Source organism: Macrosteles quadrilineatus, unplaced genomic scaffold, assembly GCF_028750875.1.
Source record: "Macrosteles quadrilineatus isolate MER2022 unplaced genomic scaffold, UCM_ALF_1.0 Scaffold_9__3_contigs__length_116548681, whole genome shotgun sequence".
Taxonomy (NCBI): Eukaryota; Metazoa; Arthropoda; class Insecta; order Hemiptera; family Cicadellidae; genus Macrosteles; species Macrosteles quadrilineatus.
This window is the reverse complement of record NW_026542602.1, coordinates 10221236-10244229: the sequence shown is the minus strand read 5'-3', so window position 1 is coordinate 10244229 and position 22994 is coordinate 10221236. Positions and strand designations below refer to the sequence as shown.

Here is a 22994-nt window from a genome sequence, read left to right as displayed (position 1 = left end):
ACCATATACAAGGTAGTGTCTCAAAGTCTTGCGAATTTTTAGCCTTAAAGAGAAAGCGAACAGTGCAAATGGTTACATTTGTTTTAAACTACTCTACTAATAAACAGTAAACAAGTAAGAATGTAATATTATTACTGTTTATACAATTTAAATAATTTACTGCTTGAAATATGTACTCCAGTAGTTAACAAGTAGTTTTAACCTGAAAATACAAGATGCCATTTCAAATTATTAAACCCTTTTACCCATTGTGAGTAATAACTCGGAAAAACTTGGGCTGCTTACTAATCCATAGGATTCTTGCAAACGGCAGAGTCTATACTACCCCCACAACAATGCTGGAACTAACCTTAGATCAATGAAAACCACTTTTACCCCTGGAATATGGTGACTCACCGACAGGCCTCATGATGTAGTTGCGGAAGTACTGAACCATGAGGTAGCTGCCTCCTCCAGACTTTCCGTTGTCTGAGTAACTAATCACCAAGGGGTACAGGTCTGGCTTTGATGTCACCTGGACACAGAAAAAGGTCGAATCATAATTATTTATGCACAGTTTTATTTACTACGGTAAATGATATAGGTTAAATTTTTTTATGTATAGGTTCCAAGTTTATATGGACCAGCTGTAGCTTTTTATTGTGAAAATAAAAAGAACATAGGCTATTTGAATGAGCCACTCACAGAGGAATGTGCTACTGTACAGTCTAAAATTCTACTGATGAGTTGATGTGACATAAAAGATACTATTGCATACGATAATTTGTCCTATAAATTGTAATAGCCAGGCAAAATGCAATGACACCTTCCGAACCGTGCATTCATTCATAATAAACTCCACCCAACATCTTAAGAGAGGAAACACCTATAACAGGCTCTTCATCGACGAAGCCCTAATGATGCATGCCGGAGAAATACTCTTTGCAGCCATTTTATCAACTGCTAAAGAAGTATTGCTTATTGGCGACATTAACCAAATACCATATATAAACAGAGCAGAGAACCTAGAAGTTAAATACCACAACATTACAGAAATAGCCACAACAACAAAAATACTAAACACCACATACAGATGCACAAAGAGCACCACAGCCATCCTCTCAAAATTATACCGCCAAGGAATGCAAACCACCAACCAGACAGAGAAAGAACTGGCGACACAGCAGTATCAGGGACTAGAAAGCCTGAACCTCACTCTCAACAAAAATAAATACAAATGCTTGGTCTTCAAACAAGCTGAGAAAAGAGAACTAAACAAGCTAGGTTTCAACGCATCTACGATACATGAATTTCAAGGACGGCAAGCAGAAAACATAGCTGTCATACGAACATCTGCTAAAAGAGAAGAAATTTATGAATCGCAGCACCACTGCATCGTTGCTATCTCAAGGCACACACACTCATTCCTTTACATAACACCCAGCAGTAATGATAAACTAGGCCGTTGGATACAACAAGCAAACTTGCTTAGCTCCCAGGAACTTTCCAAATACCACATCAACATTGAGAAAATCGCAGAACCAGAACCACCCCTCCCAAAGTATAAAAACACACTACAAACTAACAAAAACCAAAGTTGCACACAAGAACCCCTAAACACTCCCACCTCCCAACATCATTTTTTAGAAGAACACCCTCATCCCAGAGAAAAGCACAAAAACCAGCTCAAAGATGTAACACATCCCCTCCGACACTCCGTACAGTAAAATTCCAAACACCTAATAGCCAACAAGGACTTAAAATTCTACACCAAAACATAAATTGGTTATCTAAAAAAACTGATAGACTAGCACACTTCCTCCAAGATGAAGACCCGGACCTGATCATAATAACAGAGCACGGCGTAGCACAACAAAACTTGCAAAACACGTGGGTAGAAAATTACTCACTTATTGGAGGCTTCTCAAGGAAATCCCATGTCAAAGGAGGAGTGGTCGCTTATGTAAGAAGTGGCTGGGAAAAGCATGTATCACTCATATGCACAAGTAGCAAGGAAACAGAACTAATTTGCGAAACTGTGCTCTTTGAACTGAAGCTAAACAGGAATCCACTGCTGGTCCTCGGAGTATACAGGCCACCAAGTGCAAACCTAGACCAAGCCATCGATATACTCTCTGAACAACTGGAAACAGTGCTCACTACGGATAAGCAAATATTAATAATGGGAGACATCAATGTAAACAACCTAGTTGATGACAATGAAAACGAAAAAATTGAAGAACTCCTAACCTCCTTCAATATCTCAAGACTGAGGCTACCTCCCACTCGAATTACAAGTGACTCAGAAACATCAATAGACTGGATATGCTCAAACATTGATAATCAACAAATAGAAACCTCAGTTATAACATCAGGACTATCTGACCATACCGCACAAATCGCAAAAATCATCACTAGAAAACCGATCATCAACAACATCAATGAAAATAAACGAATCTTCAACAGAACAACAATAGATAACTTTAAGACACAGCTACAAGAACAAGACTGGGAAACTATAATACAAACTCATGACGTAGATGAAGCCTACAACAATTTCAGCAACATCATCCAGACAACACTAAACCACGCCTGCCCTCTTAAAACGTCAAGAGTTAAACAACATAAAAGGAGACAGTGTTGGAATCAAGAATCGGCTAGACTTAAAAATGAATATATAAAGGCCTTAGAAAAGGAGCAAACAACCGGACTTATGGAAGACAAAGCCAGAACAACTATTAAAAAAAGGGAGTACGACCAGCATTTGAAAATGCTTCGGAAAGAAAACAACACAGCTCACATAAACCAGGCTGAAAAAAAGTCTAAAGCACTGTGGCAAACAATAAACCAAGAAAGCGAAGGAAGCGAGATCAAATACTGAAAACCAAATCCATCTTCAAGTCAACAATAAAACAATAGACGACCCAATAGAAGTTTCAAACTGTTTTAATGATTTTTTCTCATCAATAGCCGACCGAACACTCCAAAATAACAATAACTCTAGAACCAATGCCTTAACAGACCACTTACCAGCAACACATCACACACTCCAGTTCAGACGGGTCACACAAGAAGAAGTGCAAAAGGCCATTCAATCTCTAAAGATGAAAAATTCATCCGGAACTGATGAGGTATCAGCTAAACTTCTAAAAAACTGTAAAAATGAAATAGTAATACCCCTGACAGACCTTATAAATAAATCACTCTCACAAGGAAAATTCCCAGATAAATTAAAAATAGCTAAAGTCTACCCAAAATACAAAAATGGACCAACGATAGAAAGAAACAGCTACAGGCCAATCTCCCTAATATCAACATTTTCAAAAATAATCGAAAAGATAGTACTAGCCCAACTCCTACACCATCTTCAAGAACACAACCTTCTCAATAGTCAACAGCATGGATTTATCAAAGGCAGATCGACAGCCACAGCCTTAATACAACTGACGGAGCACATACTAGACCAACTAGAAGAAGGCAGCACTTCAACAAGCCTCTTCCTAGATTTTAGTAAAGCTTTCGACTGCCTAAACCACGAACTTCTTCTACTCAAGCTGGAAACACTAGGCGTGAGAGGAAGAGCAGCAGAATGGTTTAAAAGCTACATTAGTAACCGGAAACAGCTTGTGGAAATAGCCTACATAAGGAACAACACTAAGTATAAGGCCCAATCCAAAGCTGTAGACGTGCAAAGAGGAGTACCCCAAGGATCAGTACTTGGCCCAGTCCTTTTCCTCCTTCTCACGAATGACCTACCTAGTTGGATTGGGGAAGATGGACACACCACCATGTACGCAGATGACACGGTTCTCACATTTGCGGACAAAACAATGGAAAATCTGGAAGAGAAAACCAACACACAACTCCAGAGAACAAAGCAATACTGTACCTCCAACGACCTAGTTCTAAACGAAAGCAAAACCGTTCAAATGACTTTCACCACCAAACGCAACAACACAGACATTACAATACCGGGACTACAAACACAAAACACCACAAAATACCTAGGCATCATAATTGACTCCAAGCTATCATGGAAACCCCACATAGACCAGCTCTGCAAAAAGCTAAGTTCAAGTCTCTACGTTATACGTAGGATCAAGCAAGCTTGCAGCCCAGAAGTAGCCAAAGTTGCATATTTTGCTCTATTCGAGTCCCACCTCAGATATGGCATTGCGACTTGGGGTGGAACATCAAAAGGCAACCTGGAAAGAGTACTCCTAAAGCAAAAAAGAGCAATTAGATGCCTTGCCGACCTGAACTACAGAGACAGCTGCCGAGAAGCCTTCAAGAACCTTAAAATTCTCACATCAATTTCACTCTACATAAGAGAAGTCATTATCCACACCACTAAAACAGCCCAGCCAAGACACAGAGACATACACCAGCACAACACACAACATGCCGCCAATTTTTCCCTCCCACAACACCATCTGAGTCTGTACGAGAAGAAACCATCCTACAAAGGTGCTCTGTACTTTAACAACCTACCAGAGCACCTCAAGAGAGAACAACCCAATCTGCTCAAGAAGCACCTGACAACATGGCTTATGGACCGGCCGTTCTACTCTGAGGATGAATTCTTAAACAATAAGCTACCATGAAAAAAGAAGAAAAAGAAGAAGAAAATTCTAATTGTAATTGCAAATTACTGTAATAGTTTACGTACATACTGTACATTTTATGTACCTGACGCATGAATGTTCTCTAGGAATATTTCAATAAAGATTTTGTCTATTGTCTATTGTCTATTGTCTATCAGTTTGAGTTGGTTAAAAAGGTCGCAAATTCAGAAATCAGCAATTTACATTTAGCCCACACTCTGTGGCTCAATTCAACTACTCTATTTTCACGTAGTTTTTATGAAGTCCACATGGCTGATGTTGGCTCCACCCACAGCTACAACTCCAACGTGCGAATTGAATATATAGTTCTATCCATAATCAAAGGTACTAAGCAGCACAAGTGAGTATGAATGCAGTATGGCTGATAGTACTTGCTGTGTGAATAACTGCTTAACTCTTTAAAGACATTAGTCCTTAACATCATTACTCATTAGAGTATGTAACATAAAGTACATCATTAGGCTTCACTTTATCATTACAGTAACCATCAATGGTACACTGTGTTGTGTATAGCCATGTACCCCGAAGTAATGTGAAAAACAATTCCAGGCTAGTATCTAGCTTCAAAGGACAAAAAAATCCAAAACTGTATTACATATTTCCATACCTCTGAGTAAGGAGGTGGGGGAGGCTGATGGAAAGAGGAGCACCGGCTATAGTGAGGTGGTTGGCAGCAAGACCCGGCGCTGTCAGGCTCCGACGCCGCGTCTTGGTTTGGTGAGTCTCTCTTGCGCCAGAGACCGCAGCCACACACAACACACACCAGCGCCAGGCCGATGACGCCCATGCACCTGTGCCAAATTTACATATTTCAAACAAATGTAAAGGACTACTTAGATGCATCTTTTTTTAAAATCACCCATAAGATTTTACTTGGCTTTTTATATAGAGCCAAGCAATTGTGAATCAAAATGTTATTGAAATATTAGAGGTGGCACATACTCCATTAGAGCCTCAAATATCTTCTACAAAGTTGTATGTTCTTCTAGGCTTTGGTAGTTAATGTAACTAAGGGAAACTTCTTAGTTAAATTTACTTTTAAACTCAACTATTCACAAAGTGCATCACAATTTTAGAAAGTAATGGGTGATAAAGTATACAATAATCCAATTTCTTATCACATTCACATGTTCAGTCGGTAGTGCCACGGGCTTCAGGCCGAAGGCAGTTTTGTTTCGTCGTTTCGCAGTTATGTCGGATTGTATCCTGGTTCGTGCCACTACTTTTTATCATTGCAGTTCACCTGCGTTGTACCGGCTCCACCCCTTGCTTTACTGGATACGTTTCAAGCACAGGCCTCTGTGGCCCAAGTGGGTAGACAAATGCAAGGTAAAAGAGGCCACCAACCCCTTAAAAAATATATACATCCAACTACAATCTACAGTCTTAGCAAAACGGGAGTGCCGATGGAGACCAGGTCAAGTCCCTTCAAATGCACGCACCCCCACAGGTCTCCATCGGCACTCCCGTTTTGCTAACACTATAAATACACTGCCCACCAAACTAAAACAAAAGAATTCAAACGAACAAGCAAGAAGATAAAACAAGTATAGTTCTATACAATGTAAAACAGATAAAGACCCCTACACCAAACCGTAATATATGATTGTTTTGACTCCCTATATACCTTTAGATTTTACCCAGCTAGAAACTGAGGATGAAATAAAGTCTGCATCAGACAGTAGTCTTTTAGAGGTATTGAGGTGGATCAGTGGAAAACTGAAAAGGAAAGAATGTCACCAACAAAGTAAACCTTATCAGGTGAATCCGGGGTGTTTTTGTTGCGCCAACGGATGCTTCCTTTGGGGCAACTTTAATGGCTTCTCTTATTGGAAAGGTTAGAGTAGTTTTTCTCAGTGTTGCATTTTTACCTTTTTCATTAGAACTTGTTTGAAAAGGTTTGTTTTGAAATTTCGATACGTGTATTCAGCAGAGTACATTTATCTCCATTTCAAGAAATTTTTTGTATGTGTGTATTTTTTTACCCTTTTAAATGTTATTACTCATACATATTTGGTATAAATAAGATTAAAGAACTATTGTCCTGGCCTTTCTTTGACGTAAAAATTACCTTCAAGGTTTTACTTTCATTGGGTTAGGTACTGTATTATTTCAAACAATTATAGAGTCTTTAAGTAAAAACAGCATCACAAAACCTCCCCATACATCTCTATATTTTTTTTGCATCAATAGATTTTTGATAAACATGATTTTCAAGAACTACAGAAAACAAACGTTCATAGTCTAAATTCAAAATTACGAATTATTAGAGTAAGTATTAAAAATCCTAAAACCTTCGCAATTAAGTATCACTGCCAAAAAGTTTCAACAATGTTAGTGATATGTATTATTTATGACAGTTTCTTTATGCAAAGATTTAATTAGTGTTAATATTATTATTATTATTGTGAACAAAAGGAACAACCATTTACTCTAATCCTAATGTCATTAAAGCATCTTTCTTGACTTCGATTAATCCCACACTCAAATTCAGTTTCTTTTATAGTTATTAAAACATTGCTCTTTCATTCAATCCAATTTCTAATTGAGGTTAAATCTTAAAGGTGAAGATTGATAAGGGCTGGGGAAGACGTATTTTAACCTCAGAAAATCAATTGCTTGGTGATATAGAGCGTGCAGGAGCCAAATGTAGGTATCAGACAATCTGTCTTTGTCACAAGCAGAGAGTCTCGCGAGACAAATGATCAAACAGAGCTTTGAATGATGGTCTTGTCTTAGGAAAACATTCCACTTCAATTAAATTAATTCCGATTGAATGCTTCATCAACTCTACTCATTTGAGATTGAAATGATGAGAGATCAGTTATAGATGAGTGTCGACTCATTTATCAAAAATTCTAACTGAACTAATAGTCACAAAAGTCATAATTGTCACTGTGAAGGTTTGTTTAACGAGGTGTCGAAACGTTTTATAATTGATCGATTTGACCTTGTTATCTAGCTGATTTTGTTGACTTAATTAATTTTTTTCAATCTTAATATTATTTTTTTGTTATTTTATATATTGTTATTTTGTATTATGTATTGTTAGTTACGTGATACAAATAATTTAAGAGAGATTTATAAGGAAATACACTACTATATCATTTTGTACAATATAGTATTATCTTTAGTATCCAATCATTCGTTACAGGAGAAAAAAAAATGTTTAAATTTATTTTTCCAGAGTCCATTGGGGGGCTTTAGCCCCTGTAGCCCCCCTCCTTGGAACTGCCACTGAGTCACAGTACCAACAGAGAACTGTAAGGCTGAGCAGACTTTAACTTTATATTTTACTTTTGTGATAGTGTTATTGCTTTGTCAGCTTTTATTTACACAATTTGTAAAATGGCCTAAAAAGATGTTACGTAAGTAGTTTCAATGGAAGGCACTTAAATACTTACAACAATTAGATTTAACAACAGTGAAACTATATTTACAGACCTATACCAACACAAGTAGATCTCTCATCCCATTGTAAATTCTGAAGCTAGTTTTTCATGCTTAGTTCATGTCTGGTGATCACTAGTGATGATGCAATTTTGTGTCCATCATTTTAGTGTTAATTCCATAATTTGTGCTTACTTTTTGGTTATATGACTGGGGGACGAGGTATTGTTTATGATTAAATCGGTTTTTTTGTTCAAATGAGATTTTAGACTGAAATAAACAAATTTTAAACAAAACACGACCTCTACAGTGCACGGTACAGAACTAACAATAAAATTTGTGTATTTAGATCCAACTTCAAACATCTAAATGATAAAATGGAGGTAGAATCAAATATTAAATGAAAATTTATTTACATTATCATACTTGATGACAATTTAGGTTACTACCTATTCTCCAGGTTAAAGTAGTTTTTTAGAACATGTAAAGCATAAAATATGAAGTGTAGAACTAAAGAACCAAAGTGAACAGCCAAATGACATACTCACCATAGATACCAGTGATTCCAGTTAACAAGACTGAAGAAGTTCGGGGCAGGGGGAGGGTACAGGTAGCAACATCCGAGAGAACAGCATTCTTTGGGGGGAGTGCAGCTGGAAAACAAATAAATATTTTAGTTTTATTAAATGTTCAATACTATAATACAATATTGAGATATATTTTACCAAAATATAGATAAAACTATATTTGACATTGAACTTATTAATTTGTTTGTTGATATCATGGCTGGGTATCTGAGTGGATATAGTGCAGAGTGTAGGTCTCAGTTTTAATTCTGAGAAAAGTCAGCAGCGTGAATGGTTCAAAACTGAGTTTGTATCCATGATTATTGGTTAATACTGTTAATAGGCCTACTGTTCGATGAAATGGCGACCTTACATAGTAGGTATTTTAAGCCAAGTATTGGTATTGGCCATTAAGCGCACAACTGTAAATATGTACTGAATGAGATAATTGTGAGATGTTGGTCATCATTTGTACTACGGGATGAAGTACATTGTACCTAGTACATTTGAACTAGAGCATTTTGGGACTGTCGATACATAAAGCCAATGACGGTACCAATAAATATGACAGTAAATGATACCAATAAAGCCAATATCAGCCAATGAGCTGATTTGGAAAATTCACAAAAAGAAAGCACAATGAAAGCATTAAGTTAATAAGCCATATATTGCTGTCCTATCTTATCTCTGGACTGTCTTATCCATGTGACTTACCACTGACTGTAAACTACAAGGGTAGAGTTTATAGTCAATAATTTTACCAAACCCATAATTTTACCAACCGTAGTTAAGTGTTCTGTCGGATTTGGTGGAGACTCATCATAGCGTTCCGCAAGGGTCGATCTTAGGACCTTTGTTTTTTATTATTTATGTTAATGATATGCCTTATAATTTACAGAATGAATGTGTTTCTTGTTGTATGTATGCTGATGATGTGTGTCTAAATTTTAAAACTCATAAGGACTTGCAGAATGGAACCACTGTTGGCTCTGTTAATACAATGGTAGACTGGTGTAATGTTAATAAACTATCTTTAAATTTAAATAAAACGCAAGATCTGAAAATTTCTTATGCTAACACAGATTCTCATCAACAACCTGTTAAATTTTTAGGTATCTTAATTCAGAGCAACTTGAAGTGGGAATCACATATAGAATTTGTAGCTGTTAAAATATCCAAAGGTATGTTTATATTAAGAAAACTAAAAAATGTTGTTTCAATGGAAGCTCTGCTTACTGTTTACTATAGCTACATACACTGTCATCTTACCTATGGTACCATTCTCTGGGCTAATTGTGGTTATGCAAAATCTTTATTTGTGTTGCAGAAGAGAGCTCTTAGATTAATTGCTGGTGTTCCACCAAAAACTCATTGTAAGCCCATTTTTTGTTGTTTATCTGTCATGCCTCTTATTTGTATATATATTTTTCACTGTCTTATGTATTGTAAAAAGAACTTAAACACTTTGTCTTCCCACTGTGATGTCCATAGTTATAAGACCAGAAACTGTGCTAAACTAAGAAATTATTACTGTACTTATAGTATTACTCAAAAAAGCTTTAAATATTCCTCGATTAAGTTATTCAATCATCTACCATATTATATTCAAGAGTTACCATTAGATAGATTTAAAATAGCTGTTAAGAATTTGTTATTGAAATACTGTTTTTATGACTTAGATGAATATTTTGACAATTGCTTTGACCTTTGAAAGGTTTTATTAATTTACATTGACGCAGCCTATACAGCATTGTATGATTTTTGTACATTGTTGTCTCGGAATAAAGATTGATTGATTTGAAGTGTGATTAAATGACTTCATAGACTAGGGTACAAAGTGACAGCGGTTGAAGTTGAACATGTATAAATAACAATTCAGGAAGTTTACATTTGCTTTGTCCTACAACTTGTATTTTTGTTCTCTGGTGTTTTTAGATGTTCATAATTACATGTAGGAATCAACATGACCAGCTTTGATAGTATAAAAGGGTGCATGAATAAAGTTAATAATTTTATGAAATATGGATTAAGATTCTCACAATTCTATTAATCACATTTAAGACATGTTGAAATTTATATAACGACTATACTCAAAGATGATGATGTCTAAATGGCAAGAAGATGTGTGGAATACTTTATCACCAGTTACCAAACACACATGCCAGGGAACACTTAAAGGGCAAGAAAACCCTTTTAGCAGTATCAAACAAAAACAACCCCCTACACCCGAGTAAGGGACTTTTATTAATGGTCCTTAGGGATGCCAGGGAAGAATATTTCCTGGATTTACAGTTTCCAACAATGTTCATCAGTTCATCTTCAGAAATTAATATCTGAGAGGAACAAAATTAAAAGAATGATGAATGCGTTCAGCACACTTTTGCTATCTTCTTAAAAAGGATGACATAATAATTTAAATTAATCTTGAATCGTCCATAGGCTTAAATATATTGAATTTTTAATCAAAATGTTTAAAAAATGAAGAACTGAATATTTAAGGAGTTTTGATTAGAGTTTATCTAAACAAATCTTGCAGTTTTATTGCGTTGATGTAGGCATTCTGTAAAATTGTCTTTTATTTACAACGCCCAAACATTAAGCTTAAAGGCGGGATCTGATTGTAAATGTTGTATCCAAGACAGTTTGCAGCGTAAGACAACAAATGTTAAATGGTCTCTGAATATTTAATTGGAAGAACAACTATGGCAGGGTTGGATGGGCTGTCAGAAGGGGAAATGAGGGGGGTTTGATGATGGGGGTGGGGGGTATTGTTCATTGTTTACAAGCTCCGGGCTATTGAGCCATAGTGAAGACAAGACATTGGAAAGTTGAAGAGTGTTGGATTGAAATTTTCCTACTTGATTGCTTTAGTTTGGATTAAAATAGCTTGGGGATTTGAAAATATTTATTTAATCAGTCAATTAACACAATAAATTTGGATAGTGTTATGCTAAGGAGATTTAATTGATTTTCATTTATTTTTATTTGTTAGTGCTTAACACCATTGGCTTTTTAAACAAAGAGACACAAACGATTTTGAGGGAAAGTACTTCTAACCCCTTATTTTTTCATACGATGGAATTGAACCTGTCCCTCTTACATCGAAATACACCCTTTAATGTGAACCAAATAACCCAAATTCTATCATGGTTTAGGATTATGAGAAAGGTAATTATATTAGTTAATACATAAGAAATACCATAGTGTTTTTTTTTTTTATATTAACAAAATATGTGAAGCTATCGTTAGATACTTTGGCACATTGACATCAGTACAATATGAAAAAGGTTCTCTGTTAATTATGATACTTAAAAATTCTTATTTTTGTATATCTAAGGAACAAGTTGGGAAGAAGAATAACATTTTTCATTAGATAATTTAAACTTAAGGAAGGTAGAAACTATTGCCGGCAAAAGATGTAATAATGGGTTCATAAATAGGTATAAAAAATATGCCGTACTAAAAAAAGATTACAGTAATTGCTTTTTTGACTATGTCTTGCTTTTGAAAAGCAGGGTTCTTTATTTAATCCAAAACTCTTTACACGTGTGCTTGCTTGCTAGTAAAGAATCAAAAGCAGGACATGGTTAAAATAGCAGTAATGTAATCTATTATTTTTTTATAGTTTATTGCAAGGAATATTTGTATACCTATCTATGAACCCATTATTAATATAACTAAATGAATGAAACTACTTAGTTCATAACTGATTCAAACAGCCCTCCATGATTCGTCCGATAGGTTCATATTAATAAGGAAAACATTAGAGGTTATTTTTGTAATTAAAAGCAACATAGCGTGAAATGAAGCAATTTACCAACAGTGTAAGCAAATTCATTGATAGAAACAACAATCAATGATAGTTTATTGACAATTTCTTATCGAAGTAGCATAGGAATCGTGATTTTTCCCTTAACTCTTTTTTATTTTCAATAAAATATTAGAAAACTAAATTTAAACGTAAGGGAGGTAGAAACTATTGTTAACAAAAGATTGAAACAACTACTAAAAATAAACTTAAACTGTAGGTATGATGTAACAAAAATATCCATAAAATTATATGGATAGTGATAATGATTGGATGGGCAGAGATATGGAGAAAAGTATCCATAACCCACGCTTTGGGCTGACACAGAAAATATTAATGTGGCTCTTAAAAATAAATTGATCTCAGTTGATTCTGTAGATTTCAAATTAATATTTCACAATCGAAAATAAACAGCAATTTGACACATAGACTCTTTCATTAGCTTGTCAACACCCTCTATCATGGCTAAGCAATGAGAATAGATAGGTAAAATCTAAAAAGTTGCAAAAACTTTTGAACCGTAACTTGTACAAGAATGGGAGATTGCACTATTTTGTTTAAAATTATGAAGACTATAACAGGGAAATTTTAATCAAAACAGTATTTTTGAAATCCATATTTCCGTTTTTTCATGTGTTTTTATGGAAAAATAATATAAGTTACAATCACTTTTAAACTGTAATTTTTACAGCAATGGGGGTTGCACTATGTTGTTTAGAATTATAAAGACCATCACATAGGCCTACTAATATCAATCCAAACCGTCTTGACATTCTCTTATTTTATGGAGTTTTCTTTAAATGGAAAATAACATAACTTACAATAACTTTTAAACCATAATTGTTACAGGAATGGGATTGCTACCATCTTGTTCAACTTTAAAGGGAGGGCTACAACATACTAAATTGTTATCAATATTGTTCGGACTATATTCGAGAAGTCATATTTTTTCGTTATTTTATGGGTTTTTATTGGAAAATCACCATTAAAAATCAAAATTTCTAAAAATGAAAAAGACGCCTGGAGATACTATGTATTAATAGCTACATACCAAATTCCATCAAAATTGGACCACACGTCTGGTCTGTAGTTCTGTACACATCTACACATAGAGACAGACACACACCCACACACGTACACACGGACAGACATAACTTCAAAACCCACTTTTTTGGGTTCTGGGGGGACCCAAAACGGATATATCCAATCAAAACTCAAACTCGAAAATTTTGACGAAAAAAAATTAGGCTAATTGTTTCTCCATTTACTATAGAATGTAGTATAGGGGGAGAAAGTAAAAACAAAAACTGGAAATATAATCGGATTTGTAATTTGCTTATTACTATCATTATTTGTTTGATATAATATTAACTTTATAGGAACAACTTTCAAAACTGAAAAGCTGTTAATTAAAAGGTGTCACATTTAGTTTTCCAAGGATCAAGGTGAGATGAAAAGAAGAGGGGAGAAAGAGAGAGAGAAAGGAGAAGGTCAAAGTTATTTATCTGTTTGCCCTTTCTCTGTCACAGGAAACTTAATACTGAAGGGAAATTACAAAGTTTCTGTGTGAAAGGTTCACAAATCATCGTTTGCCACCAGTTCGCTGGTCCAAGTTTGCTTTTAATCATTTATTGTTTTTCGTATTTTGCTGTGTTGTTGTCAATTTATTTTATTGAGAATGTTTATAATCAGTGTTTAATTACATTTATGACCCCAATCGAACATCTTTTGGCTTTTCTCCGAAGTACTGTGGATACGAAATGAAATTGGTAATTCAAATTTAGAGATTTGGATTCAAGGTAAATAATTCAAACTATCGTAGATCAATAATAGTACTAATTTACAATAATATTTAATATTTTCTGTGAATTGTAGATATATACCATGAAGGGTGTTGTTGCTTGCTACCTCAATCAGCCAACTATCAATTGTCAACAAAAGTAGTCTGTACGAAATTCATTTACATAAACTGTGTTCAGCCTCTTGTTTACAATATGACTGGCTAAAAATTCAACTGAGTATCGTCAACTACAGTTCACACGCTGTTATAAAGCAAGCTGGTCAGCAGCTCCTGGACCTGTACTATGAAAACGACCTCTTGAAATAACTCAAAGGATTTGAGGACGAAGCCCTACTAGAAAAGCAAATATCTATTACCGTAAGAGGCAAGACCTAGACCTGGGACCGATTTACGTTTTTATTTTGATGTCCATAGAGGCTAAAAACACGAATAGTTATATTTAATATTATGTTTGAACACGATAACTCGAGTAATTTTGGCCTGATTTTGATTAAACATTTTTTGTGGGATTAAATTGAATTAGTTCTCAAACCAGCAAGATCAGGTCATGAAAACGGGGTACTTTGGGGGTTTTAAGGTTTTTTAAAATTGTTTTTAAACTGTCATCAAGACCATCCTGTAAAGCTTAAAAAACAAATAATTTTGTATAGAAACGTTGCTGTACAATTAAAGGTTAAAGATAAATAAAAAAAAAAAACTGTATATTAAAAATTGCCATGTTATTCTTACGGAGAAAAAGAAAACAGTTGCAGTTTGCTTGTTATTATGTTGATCAAATTAGGCAAATTTATTCATTTCATCCTGTACTACTAAAATATTTGGCCAAAATTACACTTTCAAACCCCCCCCCCCTTGCAGCAAACCTAAGTACTCGTTAAATCTAATGTTATTTAAATGAAGAATACATATGCCTTGTTTGTTGAAATATTTTAGTAAAAATCCAATCAGACAAATTGAAATTTACTAAGTCTGCAGGTTTGCTGTGGCGGGGGTATTTTGAATATCATTTCTTCATTTGTAAGATCGCAAGCTTTAAAGTTACCCCTGTCGTACAAATTGGTTAAATAGGACGGGTAAAACATCCTACTAATATTATAAATGAGAAAGTTTGGATGTATGTATGGATGTATGTTTGTGACAAGTGAACGCGAAAAATACTGGTCGGATTGGGCTGAAATTTGGCATGATGATAGCTCACATTTCCGATTAACATATAGGCATATTCTTATTTCAAAAATCCTTTCGGGCTCCGCCCCAGTGGCTCTGGAGTTTCCCATGTTAACCTTATGAGAAATGGAATTATTGAATCTTAACAGCTGTTTCAATTCAATTAAACAAGTTGGTTCGGTTCTATGATGTTCAATAGCATTTAAGTTACAAGGATTACCAACAGGGTGCAGCACTACTATTTCTTTTACATTTATGACAACAGCTAATTTGCAACCAAAAGGTGAGTGAGCGTAGCGAACGAACTTCAACCTAAAGGTGAGTGAGCGTAGCGAACAAACTTCAACCAGGACGTGATTGAGCCATGCGAACGAGATAATCTTGAAAATTAAGAAGTTAAACGGGGCAGAGCCCGCGGGTTACAGCTAGTCTATATATAAAGCCAAAAGTACCCATGAACTTTTGAGAAAACTACAAGTCACACCCCCATAAACCATATACTTAAAATGTTCGTCATGGCAAGAAACCTTGCGCAAAATTATCCATTATTTCATAAATTGCCCTATAAGGTCGTAATTGCTTTCCAAAGGGAACTTTCCATTTACCTAATGTTAAAAATACCTCAGCTGTTATTATTTGTTTGCATTACCATTACTGTATTCTGTTTTGTTTATTTCATCTTAACTTAACCAATCAATTTAGTTTTATTAATACTAATGTAGTAAAACGGGGTGGAGCCCGTGGGTAACAGCTAGTGTATGTTACAGAGAAAACCCTTATTGCAAGTATTTTACTTTATGTTAACTATATGGATGATGTGAGCAATACTCCATGTGTAGGCTACTAAATTTAATACTCAGAATACACACTTAGCATTTAAGCCAATAGCAAGCTAGATTTTCAAAAATAAAAGTTTTTATTTATAACACCAACAATTGTTTACATTAACAATTCACTTGATCTGTCTTCAAATAAAAATATTCGTTGCTATACAGGAGTTTGTTTTAACTTACAGAAACATGGATTGCAGCTTTTCAAATTTACACTCAGTCACTAAATTTTCAACAGGGATAAATCAAACACAGTATTTTAGAGCCACTCTTTTGATGTGAGATTTAGTTTTTTATCTTGTTTATTTACAATGCTGCTTTGAACAGGAACATTCTGTTGTTGTTTGACTGCCATTTAAACAAAGCTAACACTACTGGCTTTTGTTGTTGCTGCACTATTACACATAGATCATACAGAAATGTTGAAAATATACATATAGAACTGTACTATTAACTATTTTTCATTAATGTTTTATTCATAAATCTAAAATGTCAATTTAATGGTTTAAATTACTTGTAAAGTTAAGACGATAGCTAGAATTGTATGCAGATAAAATAATTTATAAATAAAAATACTTTTTAAAAATGCCACGTTTTTAAACGCACTAAAAAGTATAAAATAATTTATAAAATTTGGAGAGAATAAATACTTGTAAGATTTAAAACGAAAAACTGGGGTGCATGCTGATTTACAATTAACTTCACCTATTGAACTATTATGATCTATTGCATGCGCCCCACGTTTTTCGTTTTAAATCTTACAAGTATTTATTCTCTCAAAATTTTATAAATTATTTTGTACTTTTTAGTGCGTTTAAAAACGTGGCATTTTTAAAAAGTATTTTTATTTATAAATTATTATCTAGTTTTTAGTCTTTAATGTGTAAATATGTTAAATCTATTTTATATAGCCTCTTGATACATAACCAAAACCCAAAACCTTATTATCTGTAATAAGATGTGTTATCTTTACTTTGAAATGATCTCTAGCTCATCGGGAACTTCGTTTAAAATTGATATCAAAATTTGTAGGAAAGCGAGCTAATAAAAACAAGCCCATGGGGCGTAGTCCAAGGGAAATATGAAAATTAAATGATATAATATTGCATTGTCATCCATTTGTGAGCTATGTTTCAAGTTTCAAGTCTCTAGCTCATCGGAAAGTATCAAAATTTGCAAGAAAGCGATTTAATAAAAACAAGCCCATGGGGCGTAGCCCAGAGGAAATATGAAAATTAAATGATATAATATTGCATTGTCTTCCATTTGTGAGCTATGTTTCAAGTTTCAAGTCTCTATCTCGTCGGGAAGTTAGTATAAAATTGATATCAAAATTTGTACCGGACAAGAAAGCGAGCTAATAAAAACGTTTTAATAATAAAATAGTTATTTAATTATTAATATTTATAAAAATAAAGCTTCATACATTTTACATACATGTGGGGACTGAAGTAAAATATATGAGACAACCTCAAGGCTCAACCTAGTTTGGATAATCTTTGATCCTGTCCTTCCCAGGAGAAATGAAAAAGATTTAGAAAATGAAGATGGAAGGATATACCTTTTTTAGTGAGATCAGGACTTACGCGATATTTTTTGGGTACAAGCTTTAGAAAAACAAAGAAAACATAAATTTACAAAAGTAATCGAAGGATATCCATCTTGTGCAACTTTGCTATATAAAATTTCGTTGTCAAAAAAATATAAAAATAAACAAGACATAAAAATAATATTTTTTAAGTAAATTCACAAAACCATTGTAAATTACAATATTTTAAAATTGTAGGCCTAAATTAGTTATAAAATAATATTTAAATTAAAAGCCATTAAGTGTATAGCGTTACTTTCCTCAAAATGTTCTCAGTATTATTTTATCTGTTCACAAAAGCCCCTAGATCTACAAGAGATTAGTTCAAAGTATAATTTTCAAGGCCACTGGGGCAGAGCCCTGATGGAGTTTCTAGAAAAGGCTTCTTAATGCACATATAGAGTGGAACCACCATGCCACTTCCTGAGTTCTAGGTCTGTGACTTTTTAGTTATAGTAGCCTACAGATTCCTTATGATTAATAATAAACAAAAACTAACATTTTGAGACAGATGTTTTCAATAAACATGTTCTAACAGATGGTATAAGGTATTGATAAACCATAAATAACAAATAAATAAATCTCCTCCATAGCAGGGGAACTTTGAAGTCCCGTGGTCAGAACCCTGAGGTCTAAATCAAAATTCTGGCTCCGTCACGACCTTATACACAGAATGACCTTCAAATAAAAAAAATAATCAAAATCCGTCTAAATCTGAGTGAACTAAATAATATAATCTGAATATTTTTTAATATATAGGATAATGATTTGAAGGAGTGAGTAAGTGGTATTTGCCTTTAATAAGTATGAATCGATAACAAATTAAAATAAACAAACAAAAACAAAACATTAAATGAGTTTTTAAGTTCATATTGAATATTATTATAAACAGAGACAAAATTTAATCTAATAAATACAGACTACACTTTGAGATAAATCGTAATATTAACAATACTTTTTAATGGTGTAAAAAAAGCTCCTAATCATGAAAAGTAATCCAAATAGGAAAACGCTTCTTTAATCTGGAGCTAGAATTACAGCAGAATAAAAAATACAAGGTTAAATCAATGATGAACTCTGCATGTCAGTCGCTACTGCACATGTAAATGTTTAATTATCAGACTGGGAGTGAACTGGGCTGAATAAAATATTCTCCGACGAATGAGAACAGAGAGATTAGCTTATGTGAGTTGAATAATAGGAAGTTATGTAGTGAGATATAATATCTATATATTAATTTGAAACTGTTTTTCTTTGTCACAGCTATTTTGAGAGAACGGCTGGGCGTTGAAACTCGGTAGAGGTGTCTAAAGAAAGGTCTTGGTCTGTAGATGAGCCATCAAAAGAGAAACATGGTGAATTCCCTTAGGGCTCTGCCCCCGTGGCCTTTAAATTTCCATCCCATGTTATTCTTATGGAGGAAAACGGGGGTTTTGTCACAGCTAATTTGAGAGAACGACTGGACGTAGAAACTTGGTAGGGGTCTCTAAAGAAAGGTCTTGGTCTGTAGATGAGCCATCAAAAGAGGAAAGAGGTAAATTCTACTTGGGGCTCTGCCCCAGAAGCCTTTAAAGTTGCCTCTTCAGATTTGTTTACATTACGACCATATGCATAATTCTACACTACTTTTTAATGCATAAAAATGTTCTATTACCAAATCAGTGGAAAATCCTAATATCACAGTAACTTTTAAAATTATTTCTTATGGAGTTAACTTATATTTATTGTATGGGTTGGTTTCTGCCTTTTTTACCACTTCTTGGAGATTGTACGTAGGTGATATTCTTTGGCATATTGCATCTGTAGACGAAACTTGGGTTGGTGTAGTAATTATTACAATGGAAAAGAGCGAGAAATCTTGGACAATTTGATATAGGATAAAAATAAAACTGAATTAACACTGTGCTACATTTCTTGAGCAATCATTTAAATAACCGATTTGCAAACAATGGAAACATAGAAGAAGTCATAGAACACAACCAAGTAAAAGAAATAGAAATAATGTTTTTTTTACACTAAAAACTCTAAAAAAACAAGATCAACTTTTTGAAAAAAAATAAGATATTTACAAAAGATTTTGATTATACTGTATCTAACTGTTGTGTAGACCGTGAGTATTTCCATAATCTTTGAGTCGCCTGTAATGCTTTGCAATTGCTCGAATTCGAGCAACAGGTATTAAGTATTTTGGAATGACTATACAAACACATATATTACTTTGCTATTAAACCAACCACACCTAACGACCACACCTAATAATTATAACCTAACCTAACCTGAGGGTGGTTAGGTTGGGAATATTTTGTTATTTAAACTAATTAAAATCTTATTAGGAACGTCGATTTATCGGTGTTGTCGGTATAATACCAAAGAACCTACACATTTGACAAATGTCCTAAATTAGGAGTAATAATCGGTTGACGAGCACATTTTCCTCCATTAAGTAGTTAGGTTATTAAGCCACTGAGCACATTTAGTTGTAATTGTAGCGTAAAAAGTGGTTTTTGTGTATGTTACAAAATTAAAGAACTCTTTGATCAGCATATATAACTTGGGGGTGATATTGTACTAGTATTATGAAATAAGTTTCCCTGAAAACCTTCAATATATCTTTTCTTAGACTTTAAACATTCACAAGACGGTTTAAGTGAATTTCCCATATAGGGAATAAGCTATTACCGTAGTACTCATGGTAAGACCTGGTCCGAGACCGATTGACTTTTACGTTTTGAGGACCCTAGAGGCCAAAAACACCATCGTTCAAATTAATATAAATGTGTGTCCTGCACGATAACTTGAGTAAAAATAATCCGATTTTGATGAAACTTGGTATAAACGTGTAAACCTACATTTATTCGAACGAGTTTGAGAACCAGCGGTGGGGCTATGGGAACGAGGGTTTAAAGGGGGTTTTATGGGGTAAAAATTGGTTTTTCCAATTTTTGACCTAAAAATCTTAAAATTTACAAATGTTTTCCCAAACCTTTTTGTAGAGCTCAAAAACAAATAATTTAGCATATTGAAGAGTTATTATGCGCCTAATGGTTACGGAGAAAAATTCCCATTGTATTTTTATGGATAATAAGTAGACCTAAGCAGTTGTAGTTTGCTTGTTTATGAACATATTTTGATTACATTTGGAAAATGCATTTATTTCTGACTAAACTATTAACATAAAAACACTTGTTTACCCTCCCTGTTGTAGCAAACCTAAGTACTCGTTATACAAATTCTATTTAAATAGGAAATACATGTGACATTTTAAGGGGACATTTTCATGTGAGACAAAAGATACATTATAGTGTAAATCCAATCAGGCAAATGCGAAATTCGCTTAGTCTGCAGGTTTGCTACGGCGGGGGTATTTTCGTTGATGAATACGATTGGCCAAACTCCATAGACGTTTTACATTTTTTAAACTAACCCTCTTATTAAATAAGTAAATATAAAATTTATATATATATCAAAAAGTGTTTGCTGACTTTTTGATCAGGCTATATTTTTTAAATATATGAAACAGGACATACTGGGATTATCGAGCCTAAATTTCACTTAGTTAATAAGTAGTTAATAAACTAGCAACCCTTTTTGGTAAAACATTTTCGCTTCATAATTCCTGTGGACAATATTCCAGTAATATAACATGAATTGGCAATCTTTTATTTACAAAACTAATAATGACACTATCTTAAAAATATTAAAACATAGAGTGGTTTTACCATTTATTAATTGGCTAGAAAGTTGGTGGTTTTAGTTATACTGTTGTCAAGCCTTATTGTTCCTTGTTTTGGGATGTAAAATAATTTATGATAGAAAGACTATATTACCGATATAAGAAAGACTCACATGAATACTAAATTTTAACATAAAGATAGACGTAAGATGAAACATTACATTTTCAGAACTTCCAATGCCATCATTATCACCAATAACGAGAAATTCGTTGAAGAGTTTATTTCAGAATTTAATATCAAACTTCAGCTAACAATAGTAAAATGTTGCGTCATATATTTCGCTTCAAACAAACCCACACAATATTATACTTCAGTGAACCAATTTTTAAATTGGTATTATAGAACGGGTAGTTAAATAAATTGAACATGACAAAGTGATTGAGGTGCGGTAAATTGGAGTACATTCATGAAACAAACAAGGCTAGAACAGCTGATTGCCTAGACAAGGCTTCTGATTGGCTGAGGCACAAAACACGTGATTAACTATTCATCGAAAACAACTATTGAATTTATAGGTCGTGTAACGTATTATAAATAATTAATTAAACCAACTCCCTTATAGATTTTGTCATCCTCCCGAATGCATCAGCTGAAGACAAATGAAATAGTTCCGTCAGGTTACAGGTCGTGTTTTAGTTAAATATTTTTTTCTCGTTGTTAAAACTATTTTTACATTATTTAAAAAAAAAATATTACATTGTTACAAAAAAAAAGAAATCTGAAATTGACTGACGGATGCCGACAGAGCAAATGACGGATCAGCGTCGGATGAGTGTAGATAATGCAATAGAAAATCCACTGAAGAATATTTTGGTTGACTGTGAAGTGACTGATATGTCTGAACAGTGACAAGCCGTAACTTATATCTGTGAATCGACCTTTAACGTCACATACATTAAACATACCATCCAAACCAGCTTCAGAGTTTACTATAGAATGAGATGTCGACTTGTACTTATATTCAATGGTGTTATCGTAGAATAAACACATTTGTTATAGTTTTGTGTTCCTTACATTCTATACACGGCGTTTTTAGCTGTTAACAATTTTAACATGTTCATATATGGTAACGCTTGAATTCGTCAACGACTTATTTTCTTTATTTAATATGAGAAAATAACAAGAATAAGAATAAGAAAATATAATATAAGTTAATTATATAGGTACCAACATTCGAATCATTATAACCAAGCAGAACGACATATTTGTAAACTACTGCTTATACCCTCTCCTGTAACCAAATAGTAAATCTCACACTGTAAATTTTACCCTAAAATAATACTGTACATACTTTTGTGGTCAACATAAACATTGAAGTTATTTTTCAGATTTTACAAAAAGAGGAGAAGTATATTACATTATATTTTATGGTAAAACCTAGAGTTTCAATGGTTAATAGTGATTTTTAAAGTGAAAAAATTTTCTTTGCATCATATTAATAATTTAATTCCATTACATGCAATTTTTTTTAAAGGTATTTACTCATTTTAAAAGAAAAATGTATTA

General features: G+C 33.8%; 1 protein-coding gene across 1 annotated transcript in view; it reads right to left on the bottom strand.

Annotated features, from left to right (window-relative positions):
- Window positions 1–22994, bottom strand: part of LOC129002124 (uncharacterized) — a 117692-nt gene that overhangs the window by 7178 nt on the left and 87520 nt on the right. Inside the window, exons 3-5 of the mRNA XM_054429711.1 lie at window positions 8543–8647; window positions 5212–5395; window positions 397–514 (exon numbers count right to left, since the gene is read on the bottom strand). Of these exons, the coding sequence (XP_054285686.1) occupies window positions 397–514; window positions 5212–5395; window positions 8543–8647 (407 nt within the window). The remainder of the gene's footprint in view (window positions 1–396; window positions 515–5211; window positions 5396–8542; window positions 8648–22994) is intronic.